Below are 24,130 nucleotides of genomic sequence, written 5' to 3'. Positions count from 1 at the left end.
AAGCACTGCCTTAGCATTTGTGTGTGGCTTAAAGGTCTTTGTGGTGAGGTGGCAGATACAATGGGTGGCAGGACACAATGGCTGGACATAGGTAACTTTCATGAGTCAGAATTTCATAGAATGTTGATTCGTTCTGGGAAATCTGTCCCCACATCTGTCTTACCTTTTCCAGGGGTTGAGACCTGGGCTTGGAACTCTGCAAATAATGAGGTAGCCTCACTTGTTCTTTCCTGGCTTGTCCCGTGACGTCCTGTAGCAGTGACTGGGTTGGGATTTTCACAGGTGCATAAGATTCTTGTTCTGGCAAAAAGTGTAAATTATGCCACATGAACATTTTATTAAAAAATACTCGTGGTACTGCCAAAGTATCTAAGAACAGAAGTCAACCTGGAACTTGTCTTCTTCTGTGTTTAAAGATTTTTTTTTTTTTTTTGACAGGCAGAGTGGACAGTGAGAGAGAGACAGAGACAGAGAGAAAGGTCTTCCTTTGCCGTTGGTTCACCCTCCAATGGCCGCCGCGGCCGGCACGCTGCGACTGGCGCACTGTGCTGATCCGATGGCAGGAGCCAGGTACTTATCCTGGTCTCCCATGGGGTGCAGGGCCCAAGCACTTGGGCCATCCTCCACTGCACTCCCTGGCCACAGCAGAGAGCTGGCCTGGAAGAGGGGCAACCGGGACAGAATCTGGCACCCCGACCGGGACTAGAACCCGGTGTGCTGGTGCCACAAGGCGGAGGATTAGCCTAGTGAGCTGCAGTGCCGGCCTAAAGAGCTTATTTAAAAAAGCAATGTGTCTCTTTATATTTGCATATTTCACAAAGTGATCTTATATTAATTACTTAATTCTGGTCTTCACCACACCCTGTGAGACGGGCAGGGCAGATGCTGGTAGTGTAAAGTGTCTAACGAGCCCAGGTGTCTTACCTGTGATGAACAGATACCTGGCTCTGCCTTAGGCCAATAAGGTGCGGTACAATAAAACACTGAACGATTTCTTAAAACCAGTGGGTACAAGATCTTAAGAATTTCTTTGATGCTACTAACATCTACCATATTTATAGTTCTAAAAAGTGGTGCAGTGATTACAAATAAATTAAGCTAGGGAATTAAATCCCTTGATACTAAATTTGGTAACTTAGAAGTCCTGTATTCCAAGCATAAAGAGAAGAAAGGGAAAGGAACCAATATTTGAGTGTCCACCATCTGCAGGTAAGTACCACTAGGTGTCTCACTTTTTTTTTTTTTTTTTGACAGATAGACAATGAGAGAGAGAGAGAGAGAGAGAGAGAGAAGTCCTCCCTCCATTGGCTCACCCCCTAAATGGCTAGAGTTACACAGACCCGAAGCCAGGAGCCAGGAGTCCCCATCTCCGCCCCCCCACTCCAGTCTCCCATGTGGGTGCAGGGCTGGAAGTGGAACAACCGGGACCAGAACCCAGTGCCCATATTGGATGCCAGCACCACAGGCAGAGGACCAACCAAGTGAGCCACGGCGCCGGCCCCTCACTTAACTTTCATAATGTGCTGGGTGAGGGAATGGGGTGACCATCATCTTGGCGTGCTCAGCACTCTCACATCCCCGCTTCCGCACACACTCTTCCTGCGCACACTGCTGCTGCCACAACATCCCTGGTTCCAGCAGTCAGGATAGTCTGTGGCTCATGCACAGCCAGTGAAGGCCCTCCCTCCGCTCTGCAGAAGCTCACAGGGATAACTGCATCTCACTTGCGAGGTTGTGGGTCTGGAAGAATCAAGATCTCTGGACTTTGTGGTTGTGATCCCTGCTAGGTGGAAGTAGCCTGTGTTTTGTAGGAGAGGATAAAACCAAATAGGGACAAGAGGGTTGGCCCAGATGGATGGAGGAAGAGAGGATGTGGAAAAGAATGGGCAGTCATATGCAAACAACTCCTGAGAGCCAGAGTGCCTGAATCCAAACATCCCTGAGAACAGCACCTAAGCCATTCTCACTGTGGCTTGCTTTTGAGAGCCAACATGCCCACCACCACTTTTTTTTTTTTTTTTTTTTTTGTTCAAGTGGGTGTGAATTTTGGTTTTCTCAGTTACAAACTGAGAAGTCATCATTAATAGAGTTATGGTGCTTCTTCTTTACATAATAGGAAAACTGAAGTTCAGAGGACTAAGTGGCAGGGTTGAAATGTGAACCTAAGTGTGAAGGATTCCACAAGGAACAGGCCCCTTTTACCACCCAGTGTGTCCTGAGTCCATCTGTGAATCTCAATCCCCTGGACTGCTTCTGGAGAAACAGACACCCCGGTCACATGCCAGACAGCCCTTTTCCCAACCAGAGCAGAATCCGAATCTCTGGGCTGGACCTTGGTGCTCAGGGTTTTGGTAACCATTCTGAACAGTGTAGTTTTCTGTTCATGCTCTTACCTTGTTTGCATTAAAATCTGTTTTGGATGAACGCATTATCAGTTTCATGGGTACTAATTAGTTAGCCGTACTATTATTAATAATAGTAAATACTGATATGAAGCTTATCATATACTAGGTACTGCTCTGAGCATTTTGCATATATTAGCTAATTTAATCCTTATAGGACTCTTATATATATATATATATACACACACATAGATACATATATACATACATATACATATATATACATATATATATATATATATATATATATATGTATTTCCCCTTTACAGAACAGGACTCAGGAAGATAGAGCAGTTAAATGACATACCCAGTACTATGTAGCAACATAGCAATTAGTAAAGGAGCCAGGGTCTGAACCCAGGTAGAGTCTATAATCTTAACTTAGCTGTGTACTACACTGCTTCCTACAGTACAAAGTTACCACCCAGGGATTAGGACAATGGGGGAGAGAATAATTGAGGGGCTTGGAGCAGTGTCTGGTCACCAGTTGGCAGAGGGATGCTTTAACATCGGAAGAACTAGTCTATTCATGGAAAAACAGAATTAAAAGGCAAATTTATTTTTGATGCAATTTTTTGGAAATCTATGCATATTTTTATAATCTGCATTTGCACAAACATTTTGAAGATCCCTTGCATTATTTATTCATAGTTGTTTACTTCCCCTCTTAGTGTGGCTTCCCTGTGGGTGGGATATATTTCTCTACCCATTGACAGAGCTTGGTCATAGGACTTGCTTAGACCAACAACTGTGTGTGTAGGCGGTAGCTTGCCAGCTCTCTGAGACGGCTCTGAGGGGCAGCAGGTGCTCCCTCTCAGCTTTCCAGAGCTTTGGCCCTCTGTCACAGGAACAGCTTGCCCCGCACAGTGGTGGCTTCTTGAGGATGGCATCCTTTACTGGCGGTCGGTGGCATGCTACTGATAAATGTCGCACAGCAGCTTCTCTGGGGAGAAACTGCCTGGGTCGGTACAACTTGCTCACTTGTAGCATTTGCTAATTTTTTGCTGTAGCTAGTTCAATAATTAACATGATGTAATGGAACGTGGAGCTGGGAAGAGCTGGCACAATCAGCTCCTGGGAGCCACAGTGCTGACTGCAGCACAGCTTGCGGGCAGTTGGAGCAGAGCTGTCACAGATGCCTTAGGCTCTCCGCCAGGCTCTTAAAGCCACACAGGGGGCTGGAGCTATGGCATAGCGGGTAAAGCCACCACCTTGCACACCCACATCCCAAATGGGCACCAGCTTGAGTCCCTGGCTGCTCCATTTCAGATTCAACTCCCTGCTAACGCGCCTGGGAAAGTGGCAGAAGATGGTCCAAGTGCTTGGGCCCCTGATACCCACATGGGAGACCCAGGTGAAGCCCTGGCTCCTGGCTTCAGCCTGGCCCAGCCCTGGCTGTTGAGGCCATTTAGGGAGTGAACGAGCAGATGGGAGATCTCTCTCTCTCTCTCTTTCTCTGTCTCTCCCCTTCTCTCTCTATAACTGTGCCTTTCAAATAAAATGAGTAAATCTTAGAAAGAAAGGAAACACAATATGATTTCAATTGTTTAAAAAAAAATAGCACAGGAGGTTTTTCAAGCACTGTTATCACAGCAAACACTGGCAAACCCGTGTTTTATTTTGCAAATCCAAACCTGCTCCAGCAGACTTGATTGTCTTTTCCAAGCATTGTCTTTTCCCAGTACCAAGTAAAAACTCTCTGGCCATCTTAGGCTGATTTCTTACTCATTTCTACCTTAAAGCTTTTCAATATACTCATTTTTCTTTTATTAAAATACAAATTTAGCATTCCTAATCACAATGTCCAAAATCTAAAAGGCTAGTTGCCTAGTGTCGCTCCCCCTCTTCGTGGAGGAACGACACTAAGCCCTGCCTAGGCTTCATATCCGAGTCACGGCACCATTATGTCGCTCCCCCTCTTCGTGGAGGAACGACACAGGACCCTGCGCTGTTCTTTCGTCTGCTCGGCCCTCCCCGGGTTTGCTGCTGGTTCTTCCCGGGTTGGCTACTATCCCTTCCACCTCCGTGGAAGGGCAGTTCCCCCTGGCCACATTCCCCACTTCCGCAGGGGAGCGGCACACCGCCGGCCGGCTTTCTCGGGGGCTGCACGGGTTCCCCTAGATGTTCCCCATAGATGTTCCCGGTGCATGCCGTCTCTCTCCTCCTTTATAGTCCTCCTCCGCCAATCCCAACTCGGCTGCCCACACGCCGAGTACGCTGCTCTCCAATCAGGAGCAAGTCCTACAGTTAATTGGTTGAACTGGAGGCAGCTGTGCGGAAGCTGTTTACTTCTCTCCCAGCGCCATATTGTGGGAGAGCAGATGCATAGAATAAGTCCTAATTCGAGTAACTTAGTCTAGTCCGGATTGCTCCCCACACCTAGTGTGGTTGGCTGATGCTCAGTATATTTGTTGCAATATTGTACTGTGCCACACAAAATCTTGTAAGTATTACATGTTAATAAAAATTTAAAAAATTAGGCTGGCGCTGCGGCTCACTAGGCTAATCCTCCGCCTTGCGGCACCGGCACACCAGGTTCTAGTCCCGGTCGGGGCACCGGATTCTTTCCCGGTTGCCCCTCTTCCAGGCCAGCTCTCTGCTGTGGCCAGGGAAGGCAGTGGAGGATGGCCCAAGTGCTTGGGCCCTGCACCCCATGGGAGACCAGGAAAAGCACCTGGCTCCTGCCATCGGATCAGCGTGGTGCGCCGGCCGTGGCAGCCATTGGAGGGTGAACCAACGGCAAAGGAAGACCTTTCTCTCTGTCTCTCTCTCTCACTGTCCACTCTGCCTGTCAAAATTAAATTTTTTTTTAATTAAAAAAAAATGTGGGGTTGGCATTTGCCATGCAGCAGCCACATTGGAGTGCTGGTTGAAGTCCTGGCTATTCTGCTTCCAACCCACCACCTTGCTAATGCGCCTGTGAAAGCAGAGGAAGATGGCCCAAATATTTGGGTCCCTGTCACCCGCATGGGACACCTGGATAGAGTTCCAGGATCCTGGCTTTAGCCTGGCCCAGCCTTGATATCTGCGGCCATTTGGGGAGTGAACCAGCAGAAAGAATATCTTTTTCTCTCCATCTCTTACTCTGCTTATCTAATAAATAAAATAAATCTTCAAAAAAAAAGAAAAAATGCTCCTAAATCTGAACATTTCTGAGTACTCTGATAAGATTCTCTCTACTGTGCTCTTCCCTCCTCTGGAGTGTAGTGTCATACAAAATGGAGAATTAGGAGTAATGAAACTCATTTTCTAGCCCAGGTTCAGTTACAAAACTGCTGTGTGCTTTTAGGGGCCACCCAGATACTCTAGGTTTCAGTTTTCTAAAGGAAAATGAAGGTTGTTGTAAGGGATTCAACCTCTTAAGTCTTCAAATGTAGGACATTCTGTTTGTTTGTAGAGACCGCTTCTCCCAGAAAGCTTTCTCTACTGCTTGTCCTAATCTATTCCATTCTCCCTTATTGCAAGCACCTCTGTTGTAGTCCGTGTCCTTCCTGATTTTTTTTTTTTTTTCTCGAGAGGCAGAAAGAGAGCATGAGCTCCGTTCATTGTCTCACTTCTCAAATGTCAACAATGTCTGAGGCTGGACCACCCAGAATCTGTCAGCCGGGAACCCAATCCAAGGCCTGAACTACTTGATCCCATTACCACTGCCTCCCAGGGTGCACATTAGCTGGAAGCTGTAATTGGCAGCAGAGCCAAGACTTGAACCCAGGCACTCCAACGTGGGATGTGGGTGTTCCAGGTCATCTTAACAAAGCTATGCCAAATGCTCATCCCTCTTTGTTTCAAACTATTTTTCTCCTTCAAAAGTCCTTATTCCTTTGAAAACTTGTACCCCTATCCTGTACCAGCTACTTCTCCAAGTGGTTGTCACTCACCATTTAATCTTTCCCTTCATACACTGCAGGTTTTAAGACCTAGCATGGGCTCCCCTGGTGACCTCACCTGGATGACCCATCCAGCATCCTGTCCTCTCTGATTCTTACGCTGTTTCTTCATCCTTTCACCTCAGAAATCCCCAGGATCACAATTTTGACCTTGCCAATAGCAATGCTTTTACTATTTTCAAAATCTCCATTTCAAGTATCCCTTCCTAGTTTAGTGCCTTCTAACCCTTCAGCTTGTTACTCAGTCATATACATGACCTCACTGAGAATCCTCATCAGCAGACACTATCGCCTTACACAGTCACTCTCTTCTCATTTTCCTTTCCAGTTTATCTAGAATAGGTTTGATATTCTATCATTATACCTACTCCTTTGTAATCAGACAGGAACTCCCTCATCTTCCCAATACCAAACATATCAACCCACCTGCACATGTTTACATATTCTCTCTTTTCTCTCCTGTCACTATGGGTGAGGTGACCTTGGTTCATATCCAAAGTCAACTCTGCCACGAGGGTTTTCCCAGATGCAAAGTTTTTTCATCTTCAGGACTTTGCTGCCTTGTAATTAGGTGTCTCCCCTCCCTTTCAGCATCATCAAGTTCTCTCTTGCTATGGAATTATTATCTGAATGCTCTAGTATTCCTTAAAAAAAAAAAAGAAAGAAAATTCCTACTTTCATCACACATCCTTCCTTTGCCAGCCATTTCTCTAGTCTTTTCAGCAAAAAATTCCTGGGTAAAACTATGTATTCTTGCTGCTGCCATTCCTCTAGTCGTTTTTTTTTTTTTTTTTTTTTGACAGGCAGAGTGGACAGTGAGAGAGAGAGACAGAGAGAAAGGTCTTCCTTTGCCGTTGGTTCACCCTCCAATGGCCGCCGCGGCCGGCGCACCGCACTGATCCGAAGCCAGGAGCCAGGTACTTATCCTGGTCTCCCATGGAGTGCAGGTCCCAAGCACTTGGGCCATCCTCCACTGCACTCCCGGTCCACAGCAGAGAGCTGGCCTGGAAGAGGGGCAACCGGGAAAGAATCTGGTGCCCCGACCGGGACTAGAACCCGGTGTGCTGGTGCCACAGGCGGAGGATTAGCCTAGTGAGCCACGGCGCCAGCCCCTCTAATTGTTCTATCCATCACCCACTTCAGTTTGTCCCCTTCATGACCTGAAACTGCTCTTGTCTAATTCATAATGATCTTCATCTTGCCCAACTCCATGGTTATTCTTGGTCTTACTTGACCTTCTGGGGGCATTGTGTACACTTGAAGCACTCAATCACTTCCTGTCTTTCACCTACCTCACTTGAAAGCTGGAGATCTCCTATCCTCTGGTTCGCTCCCCAAATATCCACAGTTTCGAGGGCAGGGCCAGGCTGAAACTAGGTAGGTACCCAGGAACTCAATCTGGTTTCCTACATAGGTAGCAGGGACCCAACTACTTGCTGCCTCCAAGAGTGTACACTAGCAGTAAGCTGGAATCAAGAGTAGAGCTGGGGTGCGAACTCAGGCACTCTGATACAGGATGTGGGCATCCCAAGTAGCATCTTAATGGCTAGGCCAAATGCATGCCCCTAGCTCCCTTGTCTTGGTTGCCTTTACAGTCTCTTCTTCTGCCTGATGTCTGTATTCTAAAGCTAGCCTCAAGGCAGGGGTTCTCAAAGCATGATCCTACAGCAGCAACATCAGTACCACCTGAGAACTCATCGGAACTACAAATTCTTGCCCTCACATCTGGTTACCAAAATTAATCTGGACATCATCCTTGCTTCCTCTTTTTTCTCACACACATGTCCAGTTGACCAGCAGATCCTGTTGGCTCCACCCTGATGATGAATTTCCAATGACTTTGCTTCTCACCAGCTCCACCTTGACCACCTTGGTCTGGGCCTTCAGCAACTCTCACCACTACTGCCTCAGTTGCTTCTTCCCTGCTTCTATTTCTCCCCACTCCTTCCTTTCCTTGCCACAGATTTTATCCTGCCAGCTGCTAGGTGATCTTTCTAAAATATGATCTAGCTGTGTGACTACCCTGCTTCAAACCTCCCAGTGGGGTTTGAATAAAACTGCACTTAGACTAAAACTCAAGACTCCCTTTGTAGCATTCCATGGTCTCATCTCAGGCCCTCTGACCTCACCTTCTTTGACATTTCCTTTATTCACTTTGTTCTAGGTATGGGACTTCTTTGTTTCTTCACCTCAAGGACTTCATACTTGCTGTTCTCATTACCTGGGTTATTCTACTGCCCCATCTTTGCACGCTTGACTCTTTCTCATCCTTCTTTTAGTTTGCATGTCTCTATACAGAGAAGCCTTCTAGTCCCTGAGTGTAATGTTGGCCTCCCCCAAGTCACTTTTCATACATTATTCTGTTTAGCTATGTCATGACATTCATTATAATTGAAATTTGTCTGACTTATCTATGTGTTTACTTGTTGTCTGTATCTGCCCATAGTCTGTACAGCTCCATTAGACTTGGTCTGGCCTCTTAAGAGTGCTATATTTCCATGCCTACACCAGGAATTGAATGATTATCCATGGAATGAATACACTTCATAGGAGAGAAGTCTAAAAACAGGAAGGCAAAAGCCTTTTATAGGGTAAATGTCAAATTCACCCATGGATATGGCAAGACACTTGCTCCATAGGACCACCGATCCCCATCAGCAGATCTCATCTCACATTCACCACAGGAATCAAGTGGTAGAAAAATTATCTACTCAGCCTCTCTCTCTCCCCCCACCGCCACCCTCTCTCACTCCCCGCTCCATACCCTCCCTCTCTCTTTCCCCACTCCACTCTTTTGATCAACCATGATCAGGTGAGTTAACTTCAGTAAAATCACTGTACTGTGACTCCACTGTAATTACCTATTATTCTGTATTATTCTATATTTCAATTTTTGCTAGCCCAGTAAGAGGATATGCTATGTAGGACACAGAATACATTTTGTGTTTCTCTTCTAGTGCTTGCAGGACCATGAAAGTGCTAAAATAAATAAAGAAAAAAGACATCTAACTACCCAACTATTGACTACTCAAAAAAGGCTATCTGGTGTCTGACATTTGATGAATTGCAGAAGCTCTCAGAACCATGAGGGATAAAATTTTAAAAAACAAAATGAGATAAAGTGAAAAAGAAAAATCTAAAAAAAAAGCATTGCTAATTTCTTTCCTTCAAGCTTGGACTTGTGGTAATTCTCAAAATACTTTCTGAGACCCTTTGGTGTGCCCGGAAGCCTTACAAGGCTCCACACCATCAGGATCCTGCTTGTTTAGAATGTGTTCTAAACACATACCCTCAGCCATACCCTCAGCCCCCAGGGCTCAAAACACAGAGTTAGTTTTGAGAAACAATGAGATAAAGCCGATGAGCGCCATACCTTCGGCAGATTTTGTTACAATTTCAGTTTGGTTCTCATTAGCGGCCTCCTGGATATCCACAGAAATCTCTGGCTTTGGAAGAGTAGGCGTATTTGAGGATTCTTGTTCTGAAGCCGGATGTGGACTGGTATCTAGAGAACCAAAAACAAACATTATCAAGCAGTCCTAGTATTTGGACAATGATACAGTGACCATCAATGTTTGTGTGAACAAGCATTCAACAGAGTGTTTTACAAACAACAAAGTGCTTTTCCCCTGTCATCACTAGAAAGAATAAATTAAAAAAAAAAAGCTATGAGGAGGCGGAGATTCTTCATGATATGATCCAATGCTTGCCATAAACAGGAGTATCTGCAAAATTCACAGGCTGGAGGAGACAGCTGGTTCTTTTTTTTAAAAAAAGACTTATTTTTTTATTTGAAAGAGTTATGCACAGAAAGAGAAGGAGAGGCAGAGAGAGAGAGGTCTTTCATCCGCTGGTTCACTCCCCAATTGGCCACAATGGCTGGAGCTGCGCCGATCCGAAGTCGGGAGCCAGGAGATTCTTCCAGGTCTCCCACAGGGGTGTAGGGGCCCAAGGACTTGAGCCATCCTCTACTGTTTTCCCAGGCCATAGCAGAGAAAGTGGAGCAGCTGGGTCTTGAACCAGTGCCCAAATGGGATGATTTACCTGCTATGGCACAGGCGGCTTTACCTGCTATGCCACAGTGCCAGCCCCAGACAGCTGGTTCTTTACCATTATGACCAATACAGTAGAGGAGCCACCTTGTTGTTTATGAATTTCTCTGTCGAACATGATCTAGCTACCCAACTCAGGCAGACATTTGAATCCCAAAGTCTTATGCTAACTGTTAGTGGATTAGTGTAATGGATGATGACTGTTAAGGTATCTAGGAGGTAGGCCCTGTGGGAAGTCTCTAGTCAATGGGGATGTGCCTTCAGAGGGTGGTTCTCATGGCAGAGTTGGTTATAAAGGCTGCTCTGTCTCTGTTTTCTTGTTTGCCATATGATCCTCTACACATATTCCACCCAATAGACACTGGACCAATAGAGCCACCCACTGTGGCTCTCCCCAAATGCACTGTGAACCTCCCCAAATGTAAACACACATAAGCCTTTTCTTTTTTTTTTTTTTTTTTGACAGGCAGAGTGGACAGTGAGAGAGAGAGAGAGACAGAGAGAAAGGTCTTCCTTTTTGCCGTTGGTTCACCCTCCAATGGCCGCCGCGGCCGGCGCGCTGCGGCCGGCGCACCGTGCTGATCCGATGGCAGGAGCCAGGAGCCAGGTGCTTTTCCTGGTCTCCCATGGGGTGCAGGGCCCAAGCACTTGGGCCATCCTCCACTGCACTCCCTGGCCACAGCAGAGGGCTGGCCTGGAAGAGGGGCAACCGGGACAGAATCCGGAGCCCCGACCGGGACTAGAACCCGGTGTGCCGGCGCCGCTAGGCGGAGGATTAGCCTAGTGAGCCGCGGCGCCGGCAGCCTTTTCTAAGTTAGCTTCTCTCAGGCATTTTAGTTGTAGAAATAAACAGCTGAAGTTGTGAGGCCAAGTTATTTGTCTTTAATTTTACCTGGTAACTGAGATGTGATTTAGAAAAATATTTCTAATCTTAAATCCAATCATGACTATAAAATTAATCTCTATTGAAATCTTCCAAGAAATTTGTCTAAGAAATAGGTGTAGTGTGAAACAAATTATAAAGAAATACATATAGGATTGTAGAGGCAAACAAATACTTGTTTGTGTGTCAACTCTGGTTCAACAATCATGACTATCTGAAGTGTCAGGTTGAAAACACTTGTAAGCCTCCCTTCCTTTCATGGAGGAAGTATGCTGTGATTGCTTAGTGCTGTCTGCTCAGGGTGCAGGCAGTGTGACTGGGAACACAAGAATCATCAACTTGCCTTCCTTGATTTCTCATCTTTACAGTTAGAAGTCATTGTTCCAGCCTCAGTCTTTGATTTCAAAACTCTGTTTGCCATTAGATGTTTTCTTTACCTATGTGTATCACAGGCAACTTATCTTCTGGTATTGTACAGTAGAAAATTTCCCTATTTGGTATCTTAACTACTCAGTTTATGAAACAGAAGTGCTAAATTTCATTTTATCCCTAAATTCTTCACAATACATCTGAGAATGAAGACATTGTCCTACATATCTACAACACTATCAGCTAGAAATTAACAATAGGGGTGGGTATTTGGTGCAGCGGTTAAGATATCCCTTAGGATGCCCACATTTTATAGCAGAGTGCCTGGTTTGAATGTTGGCTCTTCTACTTCCAACTCAGCTTCCCACTAATGTGTACCCTGGGAGGCAGCAGATGACAGCTCAAGTACTTGAGTCCCTGCCACCCACATGAGAGACTGAGATTGAGTTCCAGAGGCTCCTGGCTTCAGCCTGCCCCAGCACTGGCTGCTTCAGGCATCTGTGGAGTAAATCAGAGGATAGAAGATCTCTCTGCCTTTTAAATAAAATAAAATTAATTAATCAAAACAATTTTAATTAAATGTATTTGCAATGTTCTCAAACACAGTCTTCTAACATGCCTGTCTTCTACAGCTGTTGTCCAATCCAGGATCTAATCAAAGTGTATGTATTATGTTACATTTATTTTTTATATCTCTTTTCAAAAATTATTTATTTATTTAATTGAAAGGGAGAAAGAGAAAGAGAGAATGAGAATGAATGCTGGCTGTTCGAGCTGCAGGAGCCGCCGGACCCAACGGACCCGCCGGAGCTGCAGAGTGTGCGCCAGCGCTGGAAGGGGAGGTGAGACAAAAACCTCTCAGTAACCTGAGACATTGGCGGGGAAAGGCAGAAAGAGCCTGCAGAGAACAAGGCCTGAAACCCCATTGGGGAAAGTTCACCAGGCTGGATGGAGGAGAGAAAAAAATCGAATAAGGCGAACCGGCACGGACATTTAGCCTCTCTCTCCACTCACCTTACAAAGCCCAGCAAGACAAAGGGCAGGTGCCATTTTACGTAAGTAAAGCGGTGCGTGCCATTTTGCATATGTAAAGCGGGTGCCCCTCATTAGCCAAGCAGAAAAACCTGACTCTGGTAAGCAAACGAATACCCACAGGAGCCAGATTTTATACATCAACTACCCTCAATTCCACTCAGCTGTGTGGAATTACTTCCCAACTGAGTCCAAAAAAAAAAAAAAAAAAAAAAAAAAAGAGAGAGAGAGAGCGCGAGAGCAAGCAAGAGAACAATCAGGGTGAATCACCCTTGGCACACCCTTAACCCTGAAGAACCAGAGCTCTCTGGCCACACCCATCACAGCCTCTAAGGCTCCATCAAACGCAGACAGTCCTCTTAATCTAGAGTCACAGTATAACGAGAAAAAAACAAGAATATCTCCAATATGCCAAAAAAACGCAAAAGCCGAGTTAACAAGAACAAGGAAGACACTATGACGCCCCCAAATGAAATAGACACCCCAATTCAAGATTATGAAGATGATGAGATAGAAGAAATGCAAGAGTCAGTGAACTCAAAAGGCTGCCATAGCCTTGGCAACTCATGACAAGAGCCTAGGGTGATTACTGATACCATAAACAAGAGTGTTAATTTGTTAAGTCAATAACAGGAGTCACTGTGCACTTACTCCTCATGTAGGATCTCTGTCCTTAATGTGCTGTACATTGTGATTTAATGCTATAACTAGTACTCAAACAGTATTTTTCACTTGTGTTTCTATGTGGGTGCAAACTGTTGAAATCTTTACTTAATATAAGCTAAACTGATCTTCTGTATATAAAGAGAATTGAAAATGAATCTTGATGTGAATGGAAGGGGAGAGGGAGAGGGAACGGGGAGGGTTGCGGGTGGGAGGGAAGTTATTGGGGGGGGGAAACCATTGTAATCCATAAGCTGTACTTTGGAAATTTATATTCATTAAATAAAAGTTAAAAAAAAAAAAAAAAGAATGCTGGCTGTTTCCTGGCTGGACCAGGCTGAAGTCAGGAGCCTGCTCAACCCAAGTCTCCCATGCAGATGGTAGGGACCCAATGCTTGAGACATCACCTGATGCTTCTCAGATTACATAAGCAGGAAGTTGGGATCAGCAGTGAAGCTAGGGCTAGAACTTAGATACTCTGATGTGGGATGTTGGTTTCCTAGGTGGTATCTTAACCACTGTGCCAAACACTGGAACAGTCACCCTGTCTTTTTTGCTTTAATGACAGTTACTTTTTTGAAGAGACAAAGCCAGTTGTCTTACAGAGTGTCTATATTCTAGAAGACATTTGTCTGATCATTTTCTCTCTCTCTCTCTTTTTTTTTTTTTTTTTTTGACAGGCAGAGTGGACAGTGAGAGAGAGAGACAGAAAGGTCTACCTTTGCCGTTGGTTCACCCTCCAATGGCTGCCGCAGCCAGCGCACCGCGCTGATCCGATGGCAGGAGCCAGGTGCTTTTCCTGGTCTCCCATGGGGTGCAGGGCCCAAGGACTTGGGCCATCCTCTACTGCACTCCCTGGCCACAGCAGAGAGCTGGCCTGGAAGAGGGGCAACCGGGATAGAATCTGGCGCCCCGACCGGGACTAGAACCCGGTGTGCTGGTGCCGCAAGGCGGAGGATTAGCCCAGTGAGCCGTGGCGCCGGCTGATCATTTTCTCTTGATTAGAATCAGATTTGACAAGAATCCTGTATAGGTGCCATGGTCTGCATATTGCATTCCATGAGACAATACCTGATGCTAACTTGTGTCTCACCAAGTGTGGAGTTTGAGTATGTAGTTAAGGTGGAAAATACCTAAGTCTCTATTGTAAAGGTGCAGTCTACTCTTTATAAATTGTAAGGGAACGTAGATTGATGTGCTGAGAACTTACAAATGCCCTGTTTTCTTTCTTTTTTTTTTCTTTAATAGCTTCTTTAATAAGACAGTACAGCACACAACTGAGGCCCCAGTGTGTCAGTTAAACATGGGGATGTATATGCATATGAAGAGAATGGAAACAATTTTAAACTTAACCCCTTTCCTTTTGGCAACAAATGCCCTGTTTTCTGACAACCTTTCATTACTCCCTGGACTTTTAGTTAGGTCTTCTAAATGCTTTCAGGTAAATTTTAAGCATAGAAGATGAAACCTGGATTTTTTTACACCCTGATCTTCTCATGAACTCAGTCAAATCTGTACTAAGGTGCACAGGAGGTTGTAACTCACCTTTCACTAAGACTCAAGGTGGGAGGAGCTGGTTATATTCTGAGAGGCCATTGGTAGGTATTAGTAAAGCACATTTAACTGGAGTAAGAATTACACGGATACATTACCTGGCTGAGAATATGTGGTATCTTCAACAGCTGTATTGTTTTCATCTTTATCTTTCTTTGTAAAAGGAGGCAGTTTTTTGGAAAGGTTATCCAGGTAATCACACTTAAAGGAGAAACCAGAAGTGTCATTTTAGGCTTATCCATGTAGCCGAAAGGCAACTGCCACAAATTGTTAAGTTGAAGGGCAATTATGATGGCATTTCTTTTGAAAAAGATGTATTTATTTGAAAGAATTATATATAGAGAGGAGGGGGAGAGAAAGAGAGAGGGAGGGAGAAAAAGGGAGGGAAAGGGAGAGGATAGAGAGAGAGGGAGAGAGAGAGAGAAAGAAAGGGAGGGAGAGAGAGAGGGAGCGAGGGAGCGAGGGAGCGAGGGAGCGAGGGAGAGAGGGAGACAGGGAGAGGGAGAGAGATCTTCCATCTACTAGACTACTCCATGCAAGCCTGTGATGGTTGGGGTTGGGCCAGGCAGAAGCCAGGAGCCAGTAACCAGGCGCTCCATCCAGGTCTCCCACATGTGCGGAAGGGGCTGAAGCAGTTGGGCCATCTTCCACTGACTTCCCAGGTGCATCAGCAAGGAAGTGGGTCATAAGTGGAGCGGCTGGGACCTGAACTGGCATTCACACAGGGTGTTGGCATTGAAGGCGGCAGCTTAACCCTGTTGCTACAGTGCTGGCCCCTGAAAGCATAGTTTTAAGAGCCTGAAAATAATATGTGCTAACTACAGCTCTTCAGGAGACTGAGGAACTCAACTCCAGCTTTTGTTAATTAGTCATAGTTTTCTGTAATTTCTTCTCAAGTAGCCTCTGGTTAATAAGAGCATCTGGAATTTTTGTAGAAATGCAAGGAGCTCTGAACACTGGAAAATATTCCCCTTGCTTCTGGGTTTCAATGAACTGCCTGCCAGGGCAGGGCAGATCGGGTGGGTGGTCCTAGAATTGTAGGCTCATTTAAAAGAGAAGAGCATTTCTGAGTGCGGGGCTGGGGGGCAAACTCATAGCATCTAATAGGTGAGGAAATTTGAAAGGGATTAAAACTTCGATATGGGATTTGTCAGAGGATAATCATTGAGAGAAGATTCAGACCCACAGAAAGTTTAACTACATGGGAGAGGGTAATTAGTGGTGATAAAGACAGGGAGAGGAAGCAAGACCTGAAATAGTCTCCCCTTTGAGATGCTGTAAGAACATGGATTTGAAAGCTGCAGGTTTGCCAGGCACACTGATATAGGAAAGAATTAACATCAGGAGAGAGAAGTTACATGTTAACATATGCAGTATCTCAACTTTATAAAGACTAATTCAATTGTTAATTACATTCAATTACCTGAGACTGATAAAATTCATTTAATTCAGACTTGAAATAGGGTTGTGTTTGTAGGTTCTTAATTTCTGTTAGATAATTCTGTGTTTTCTCAATTTGTTGCCTGGGTGATAGTTCCACAATGATGCAAAAGAAGACATAGAAAAAATGTTTTAAATGTATTTGCTATGCTTTAGCACTAAATACCACAGAAAGTTAATGCACTAACATTAAAACTGATAAGAATTAGGCTCATTGAACATTGTTTTGGCAAACTTGTTTTCATTCATTTTCTACTTCATTTGGAATCAATCAAGATAGGAAATAATGATAGCAGGGATTAGTTTGATTTTGCAGTTCATCTCAAAAGACTGAAATCCACGTAACCCTACAATGGCTGACCTTTTTGAGGTTTTTCAGTTCTATGAGTTTCACATAGCAGCTCCAGTCTACTGATTTCAGTAGCAGTGGTAACAAAACAAAAACAAAAAACCTGAACACGGTTATAAATAACATGGTACATGGCTACAAAGTGACATAAAAGCAGTCATGATGCTCCTGCTAGTTGTGCTTCCAATTCCAAAATGTCTCTGTCAGCAATATAAAAAGAAGGCAATATTATAAAAAGAAGGCCAAGAAGATGTAAACTGAGGTCATAAGACTCCAAGAAAGCTTTTAAAGGGAACTGACTCAACCAGGAGAACTCTGTCTTTGCCTCATCTCTTTTCTTACTTCCTGAGGTGTGACTTCAATGGTTGGAGCTTCAGCAAACATTTTGTGACCATGAGGTAGGCTTTAGTATGCATGGGCTAAGATTGATGGACCAGATAAAGAGAAGGAATCTCAGCTACTGATAATGTTGTGGCATTCTCTACAGTGAATTGCCCATCTCTGATTTATTTTGTATTAGAAAAAAGTAAAACTTTCTTACAAGAGCATTGATCTTGGGATTCTCTGTTAAATGCAACTGAATTTAATTCCTTAGGAAATAATTTCCATTTTTAAATGCTTATTGAATTTTAATATACTTTTCATTTATTCTTTGTTTTTTTAACAGGCAGAGTGGACAGTGAGAGAGACAGAGAGAAAGGTCTTCCTTTGCCGTTGGTTCATCCCCCAATGGTCACTGCGGCCAGTGTGCTGCGGCTGGCGCACCGTGCTGATTCGAAGCCAGGAGCCAGGTGCTTCTCCTGGTCTCCCATGCGGGTGCAGGGACCAAGCACTTGGACCATCCTCCACTGCACTCCCTGGCCACAGCAGAGAGCTGGATTGGAAGAGGAGCAACCGGGACTAGAACCCGGTGTGCCAGCGCTGCAGGCGGAGGATTAGCCTATTGAGTCGCGGTGCCGGCCTTTTCATTTATTCTTAACAATAACACTGTGGGATGTTATTATTGTTGTCTCCATATTACTGCTCAAAAAGTCAAGGCAGAGAAATGCTTAACCTATTTCAAATAGTATAACTAATAAGAGGTAGGGTCTAAATTAAAACTTAGGTCTGCTTGCCTCTATGAGGTTGACAACTGCATATGCTTGTTAGTCACCCAATGTGGGAGCTGAAAGACACCATTTAGATTTGGCAACCTATCCATGCTTATATTTTATAGATAAGCAAACTGCCAGCAACCTGAGGTCGGTAAATAATCGGATTATGACTGATCCTGCATCTACCGACTCTAAGACCAGTGCTCTTATCCTAGATCTCCCGCCCTGAGAAACCGGACAGGCATGATCAAAGCACCATCTTATTTGAGCAGGTTTCATTTCTCATTAAAATACCTTATCTCTACAGCTTCGCTGCATTCACTCACCATGCTGTGGCAGACTGGCTGCTGCCCGCCACTCTCTTAAACCTGCTCACACAAGAGATCAGTAAACCTCACTGAGTGACTCCAATCCCTTCCTCCCTTCCCATCTCAGATTCTCCCGTGGCATCTGACTGTTGCTGACAGCTTTCCATTTCCTTGAGACTTTCTCCTTTCTTTACCCAACCCATCTTCCGTGTTGCCCAATGATGCATTTCACTTTTATTTTTTATTAGCTTATCATTTATTAGCTTATCATTTATTAGCTTATCATTACCTGCCTGTATGTTAAAATTTGAAACAAGGTTTCAGAATGTTTTTAGAAATTGAGTAGATAACACAAGCACGAGTACACCATTCCAAAGGTAGTAAAAAGCCAGTGATGAAAGGGAAGGCTCCAGCTCACCCTGACCCGGGGGCAGGGGGGACTCACTTTTCGTCCCTGTAGGCCAGTGCTGCCGCAAGGCTTTTGGATGTACTTTCAGGATCACAAGACCCAGGAAGGAGTTTCTGAGCCCCTGAAGCAGGTCATCAGACTCTCATGTGAGAGGTGTCGTCCCTGTGCCCTCAGGAAAGGAACGTTCTTGTTCTCTGAGGATGCAGGGACACAGAAAATGTTCTGCGTCTCCTGGATTATTATGATTAGATCAAACTCCCCTATTCTGCTCCCTTCCCTCGTCTTCATTCCCCATCAACCCTAGCATACGCATTCTCAAGCTTCACCCTTTCTTCAGCTTGTCATTACCTTATGAAGTCTCCCAGGTCAGTGACACTTAAATACATTAGCATGATTTTTTTTCCTGTTATTCTGTCTTTTGTTATAGGAGCCTTAGCTGCAGACCTCAACTGAGCAGAGGAAAAGAGATTCTTCCTCTCCTATAGATAATGTCTTCCAGTTTGACCTTGTATGGGGGGAAGAGCTCTGAAATTCAATCTTTTTTTTCCACTAAACACACTCTTTCTTTATTTTTTTCTTTTTTTTAAGGTTTTTATTTAATGAATACAAATTTCACATGCACAACTTTTAGGAATATAGTGACTCTTCCCCTCATTCCCGCCCTCCCACCTCCACGCCTATCCCACCTCCTACTCCCTCTCCCATTCCATTTTTCATTAAGATTCATTTTTAATTCACTTTATATATGGAAGATCAACTCTATACTAAGTAGAGATTTATACTGTTTGTGCCCACACAGACACACAAAGTATAAAGTATTGTCTGAAGACAGGTTTTACCATTAATTCTCTTAGTACACCTCATTAAGGACAGAGGTCCAACATGGGGAATAAGTGCACAATTATTTCTATTGTTGATTTAACAATTGACACTCTTATTTTTTATGTCAATGACCACCCGAGGCTCTTGACATGAGCTGCTAAGGCTATGGAAGCCTTTTGAGTCCACAAACTCCATCAATATTTAGACAGGGCCATATGCAAAGTGGAAGTTCTCTCCTCCCTTCAGAGAAAAATACATCCTCCTTTTATGGCCCCTTCTTTGCACTGGGGTCTCACTCACAGAGATCCTTTATGTAGGGTTGTTTTTTTTTTTTTTTTTTTTTTTTTTTTTTTTTTTTGCCACAGTGTCTTGGTTTTCCATGCTTGAAATGCTCTCCTGGGCTTTTCAGCCAGATCCTAATGCCTTAAGGGCTGATTCTGGGGTCAGAGCGCTATTTAGGGCATTTGTCATTCTATGAGTCTGCTGTGTGGCCTGCTTCCCATGTTGGAACATTCTCTCTTTTTTAATTCTATCTATTGTTATTACCAGACACTTGGTCTTATTTATGTGATCCCTTCTGAAACTCAATCTTATCTTAGCATTTCACCCAACACATTTCCCAAGATAACCCTGACATTTTTTTTTTAAATAAGGAATTTTTTTTTATTATTTTTTTGACAGGTAGAGTGGACAGTGAGAGAGAGAGACAGAGAGAAAGGTCTTCCTTTTGCCGTTGGTTCACCCTCCAATGGCCGCCACGGCTGACGCATCACGCTGATCCAATAGCAGGAGCCAGGTGCTTCTCCTGGTCTCCCATGGGGTGCAGGGCCCAAGGACTTGGGCCATCCTCCACTACACTCCCGGGCCACAGCAGAGAGCTGGCCTGGAAGAGGGGCAACCGGGACAGAATCCGGCACCCCGACCGGGACTAGAACCCGGTGTGCTGGCGCTGCAAGTCAGAGGATTAGCCTTGTGAGCTGCAGCGCCGGCCAACCCTGACATTTTTATGAAGAAGTATATTCATCCAGGAGTCATTCTAAAGAGGTGTCATGCAAATCTGTTCAACATGACCAAATGTTTTTGCTATATCTGCAAAAAACACAGGTGTATTTAGCTTGCTTTCTTCATGGTAAAAGAGCTGCTGGAATCCTTAGCTAGGACTGAAAGGAAACAAAGCTATCGACACATAGAGTACATTCCTCATTTGAATGTTGAGGAATATCCAAATGTGTATGACTGTGTTTTGCACCAAGTTCCAGAGTACCAATTCCTATAATGAAACTGCACAAAGCACAAAAGAGTACACTGAGAGCCTTCTTGCTTGGCAGAAGAAGTCTGTTGGGTGGTGAGATGAACTTCCTCCATAAGACACTGACATCATCACACAGAACAGCTTGGATGGAGCAACCTTTAACCTACCCCACTCCAAGTTTCTATGGCTTAGGATCTTTCACATGCTTATATATATATACACACTTGTGGATACCATTACCTCTTTTGGTCTATCTTTTCTTTCCAGCGCTTTGCTGCTTCTGTGTACCTGTGTGAAAGGAAAGCAAAGTATGATGAAAGGGACAGTGCTTTCAATCTACACATAAAGAAAGAGAAACCACTGCTGCATGGTGAATTGTCACCAGTGATGGGAGATGATGGGCCTTGAATTCATCGCTGTGGTCACCCATCGTCACGACACCCACATCTCTCCATTTTCTCAATCGTCGTATGCTAACACTAATGAGAACACATTATTGGCATAGTTTACCTCCATTTCTTCTCAAAGAAATCTTTCCCAAATGTTTCTGGTGGAAATTCTGGAGTAGCAGCCAAACATTGCTTGAATAAATCTGTTAGGTGGGCTGCAACTGTAAAAATAAATGCATTTAACTTGAACCTTCCGTTCTTTACAGCACAACACACAATCAGACTCAATCATTTCAGACACTTAAAGAAAGTATTTACTTAATATATCATGTTTACTGGAATTTTTATGACTATGCTGGAATACAACAATAAGTCAGACTACTTTCATGAAATCTATTACTAGAGAACACACATTTTATAGTTAAAATGTAAAATCTAGTGACAACTCATTTGTTCCACATTAGGGGATAAATATATTCTAACTAGATGAAGTTTCTCATATCTAAAAGCAGTGAATCTTAAAACAAATGATCTATCATATTGAAATTATTTTTCTAAAGGTTTACCTGCTTCCAGGATCTAAGAATATGAATACCATACAATAGCTGTTTGATAATTTGGGCAGTGATTCTCACAGTACATTCAGAGGACATGGTCTTGGTGGAATGTCAACATGAGATTAAAAGAAGAAATAAATTTCCTTGTTTTCATGGCTATAACAGCTTATGAAACATGGATTTATACAAGTTAAATACGTTTTGTTACTGTAGGACTTTTCTGCATCCTTAATGTACAGTGTGACTTTCTGAGAAAATAAAACAATTTGTATATTTGTAGCATATGATATTATATTGGAATAAGGCTCATTTTGGGGAAGCTATCTCATTTTATTAGGAAACACGTACGAAATAAGTTGACTTCGGATCAATATTATTAATATGTCAGGGATATCTGTAAATACGCAAAGGGCTGTTTGCCTTCTGGATTTAAGATCTGTGTTGAGCTGCCCTTCACTGCTGGGCAGCCTGTGAGTTACCTCTGTTGTCCTGTTTCTTGTGCCAAAGGTTACATGTTCAAATGCTACAGGACAGGGTTGCCAGATGACGTATAGGATGCCTTGATCAATTTTGTTGTTTATCCTAAATTCCATTATAACTAGGCCATTTGTATTTGTATTCGCTAAATCCAGAAACCCCAGCACAGAAGAAACCCAGAAAAAGAGTGACAACAGAGTATAAGGGGCAGGGAGATGTTGGGGGCTGTGTTGGAGCCTTCCATGCTGCTCATCCTGAAGGGGAAGCTGTTAGTCACCTACGGCCAAATGTCACCTTGTGGCAACGTGACATTTCAAGAGGAAAAATCTAGAAAAACAACAACAAAAAGAATGTACAGATCATCACACACAAAACATGGGTGAAATGAATGAAGTCCACACTTGCTAGCTTCTGATCTTTGCCATATGGTCAAAAACCAAAACAAACAAATGAAAAAACAAAAACAGAAAAAGAACTCACCAAATTCTCCACTCCTGGTTTTTTGAACTATGAAATTATATAAGAGGGTCTTCAAAAAGTTCATGGAAAACGTGTTATGAAAAACTCTGCATGGATTTCAAATCTTTTCACACCAAAATAAGCTTACCTTTTAATTCCATTTTTCTAAGAAGTATCCTTGTATAAGCAAGTTAGTGTAGGGCTCGTGTATATCCAAGAATGAGTACACTGTGATTGTGGAGATCTTCTAAGAGTAAACTGCACTGCACATATGATGTAAAACAGCACAGAGTTTTAGTGATCACTGTATAGTTACTCAGAATTTCTGGTGTGTGTGTGTGTGTGTGTGCCGGGGAGGTGTTGTTTATTGGTTAGCTGTTTCTTTCCTATACTTCAAAGTCAAATGCCTTTGCTTTTCATTCAACAGATGAAAGTGAAAGATGATGTAGAAGCAGAGTTTTCAAGGATCTCATAATTCAGGCAGGATACAACATATAAATAAACCATTACAATCCAACATGGCCAACACAGTAGCAAAGATATATTTACAGTGCATTGTTATCTTATAAGAGAATGACTGATAAGTGTATTTAGGATAACTTCTCTGAAACTTGTAAATATGTTGCAGAAAAAAAAATTAATAGCAGTTACCTTCATTAGCGTGACTTTTTGTAGTTTCCTCCATTTTGGGGAAAGACTGAAAAGAGGATAGAATTACTTAATGATAATGGTTATATTACATACAAAATTCACTTTGTTTAGAAGCATTTGTCATGTGCTGTAATTTATCTTTATGGAAATTACTGTAAAATGAAATCACTGTTAAGTAGTAATATGAAATTTACTTGGATTTTTTAGTCATTCCTTCCTTTCAACTAGCAAATTTCTAAAGACAGAAATAATTAAGATGCAGAAATTCCTTGTTCTTCCTCATTCAGTAGTTCATTAAACATTTCAATGAGTATCATTTTGTTCTGAAGATAAGAAACACTTTCATTTAAGGACATTCATAGCTGCTTATAATCAGAGGAAGACCTTAAGAGGGTATTTGGAAGATTCAATAGGAGGGGCTTTCAGAAAGCTCATGGAAATGTGTATTATGAAAAATCATGCAAAAATTTCAAAATTTCTCTGCTTCAAAATAAACATATTTTTAATTCTATTTCCATGAACTTTTTGAAATTCCCTTGTATACCAAGAACCAGATTTCCACAGAAATAAAGATTATGAAGAGGGAGCAAATGCTTCCTATAAGTGGCACAACTGCTAAATAAAACTTATAATATTTTGTCTTGAAATGTATAACATTGAACCAATTGTAGAAACACTGAATGATTCCAGTCAAGATGGCACAACAGAGAGGGAGCTTACTGCGCTAGTCTAGCGGAAGATAGTTTTAAAAAAATGGAGAGAGCAGAGTCTCAGGGAAGAGTTAGGGAAAAAATGGCAGAGGAAACTCCATGTAAATTACAGGGACACAGTAGACCTACACGGAGGGTGTGGACGTGCACAACTCAGAACCCCAGCAGCCGACAGCCTCAGCACCAGTTTTGGAGTAAGGTGAGACCAGAAGGCAGCAGTCCAAGCCACTGGTGATAAAGCTGTGGGAAGAGCCTGGCAGGAGTCTGGCTTGGAGCCCTGTGGGGGACAGTGCACCTGCCAACCTAGAGGGAAATAAAAGGAGGTACATTTCACTCTCTCCACCACCTGGCACCCGCATCCTGTAACTAAC

General features: G+C 43.5%; 1 protein-coding gene across 2 annotated transcripts in view; it reads right to left on the bottom strand.

Annotated features, from left to right (window-relative positions):
• The window catches only part of SPAG17 (sperm associated antigen 17), a 285,936-nt gene that overhangs the window by 42,416 nt on the left and 219,390 nt on the right, over window positions 1-24,130 (bottom strand). For both annotated transcript variants that reach the window (XM_051857350.3, XM_051857351.3), the window contains 7 exons: window positions 23,050-23,095; window positions 21,027-21,126; window positions 20,757-20,804; window positions 16,266-16,365; window positions 14,941-15,043; window positions 9,663-9,794; window positions 164-300 (listed from right to left, as the gene is read on the bottom strand). In XM_051857350.3, coding sequence (XP_051713310.3) covers window positions 164-300; window positions 9,663-9,794; window positions 14,941-15,043; window positions 16,266-16,365; window positions 20,757-20,804; window positions 21,027-21,126; window positions 23,050-23,095 — 666 coding nt within the window. The remainder of the gene's footprint in view (window positions 1-163; window positions 301-9,662; window positions 9,795-14,940; window positions 15,044-16,265; window positions 16,366-20,756; window positions 20,805-21,026; window positions 21,127-23,049; window positions 23,096-24,130) is intronic.

Source organism: Oryctolagus cuniculus, chromosome 7 (assembly GCF_051225735.1).
Source record: "Oryctolagus cuniculus isolate XC-2025 breed Fujian yellow rabbit chromosome 7, ASM5122573v1, whole genome shotgun sequence".
Taxonomy (NCBI): Eukaryota; Metazoa; Chordata; class Mammalia; order Lagomorpha; family Leporidae; genus Oryctolagus; species Oryctolagus cuniculus.
This window is presented reverse-complemented; position numbering and strand designations above follow the sequence as displayed.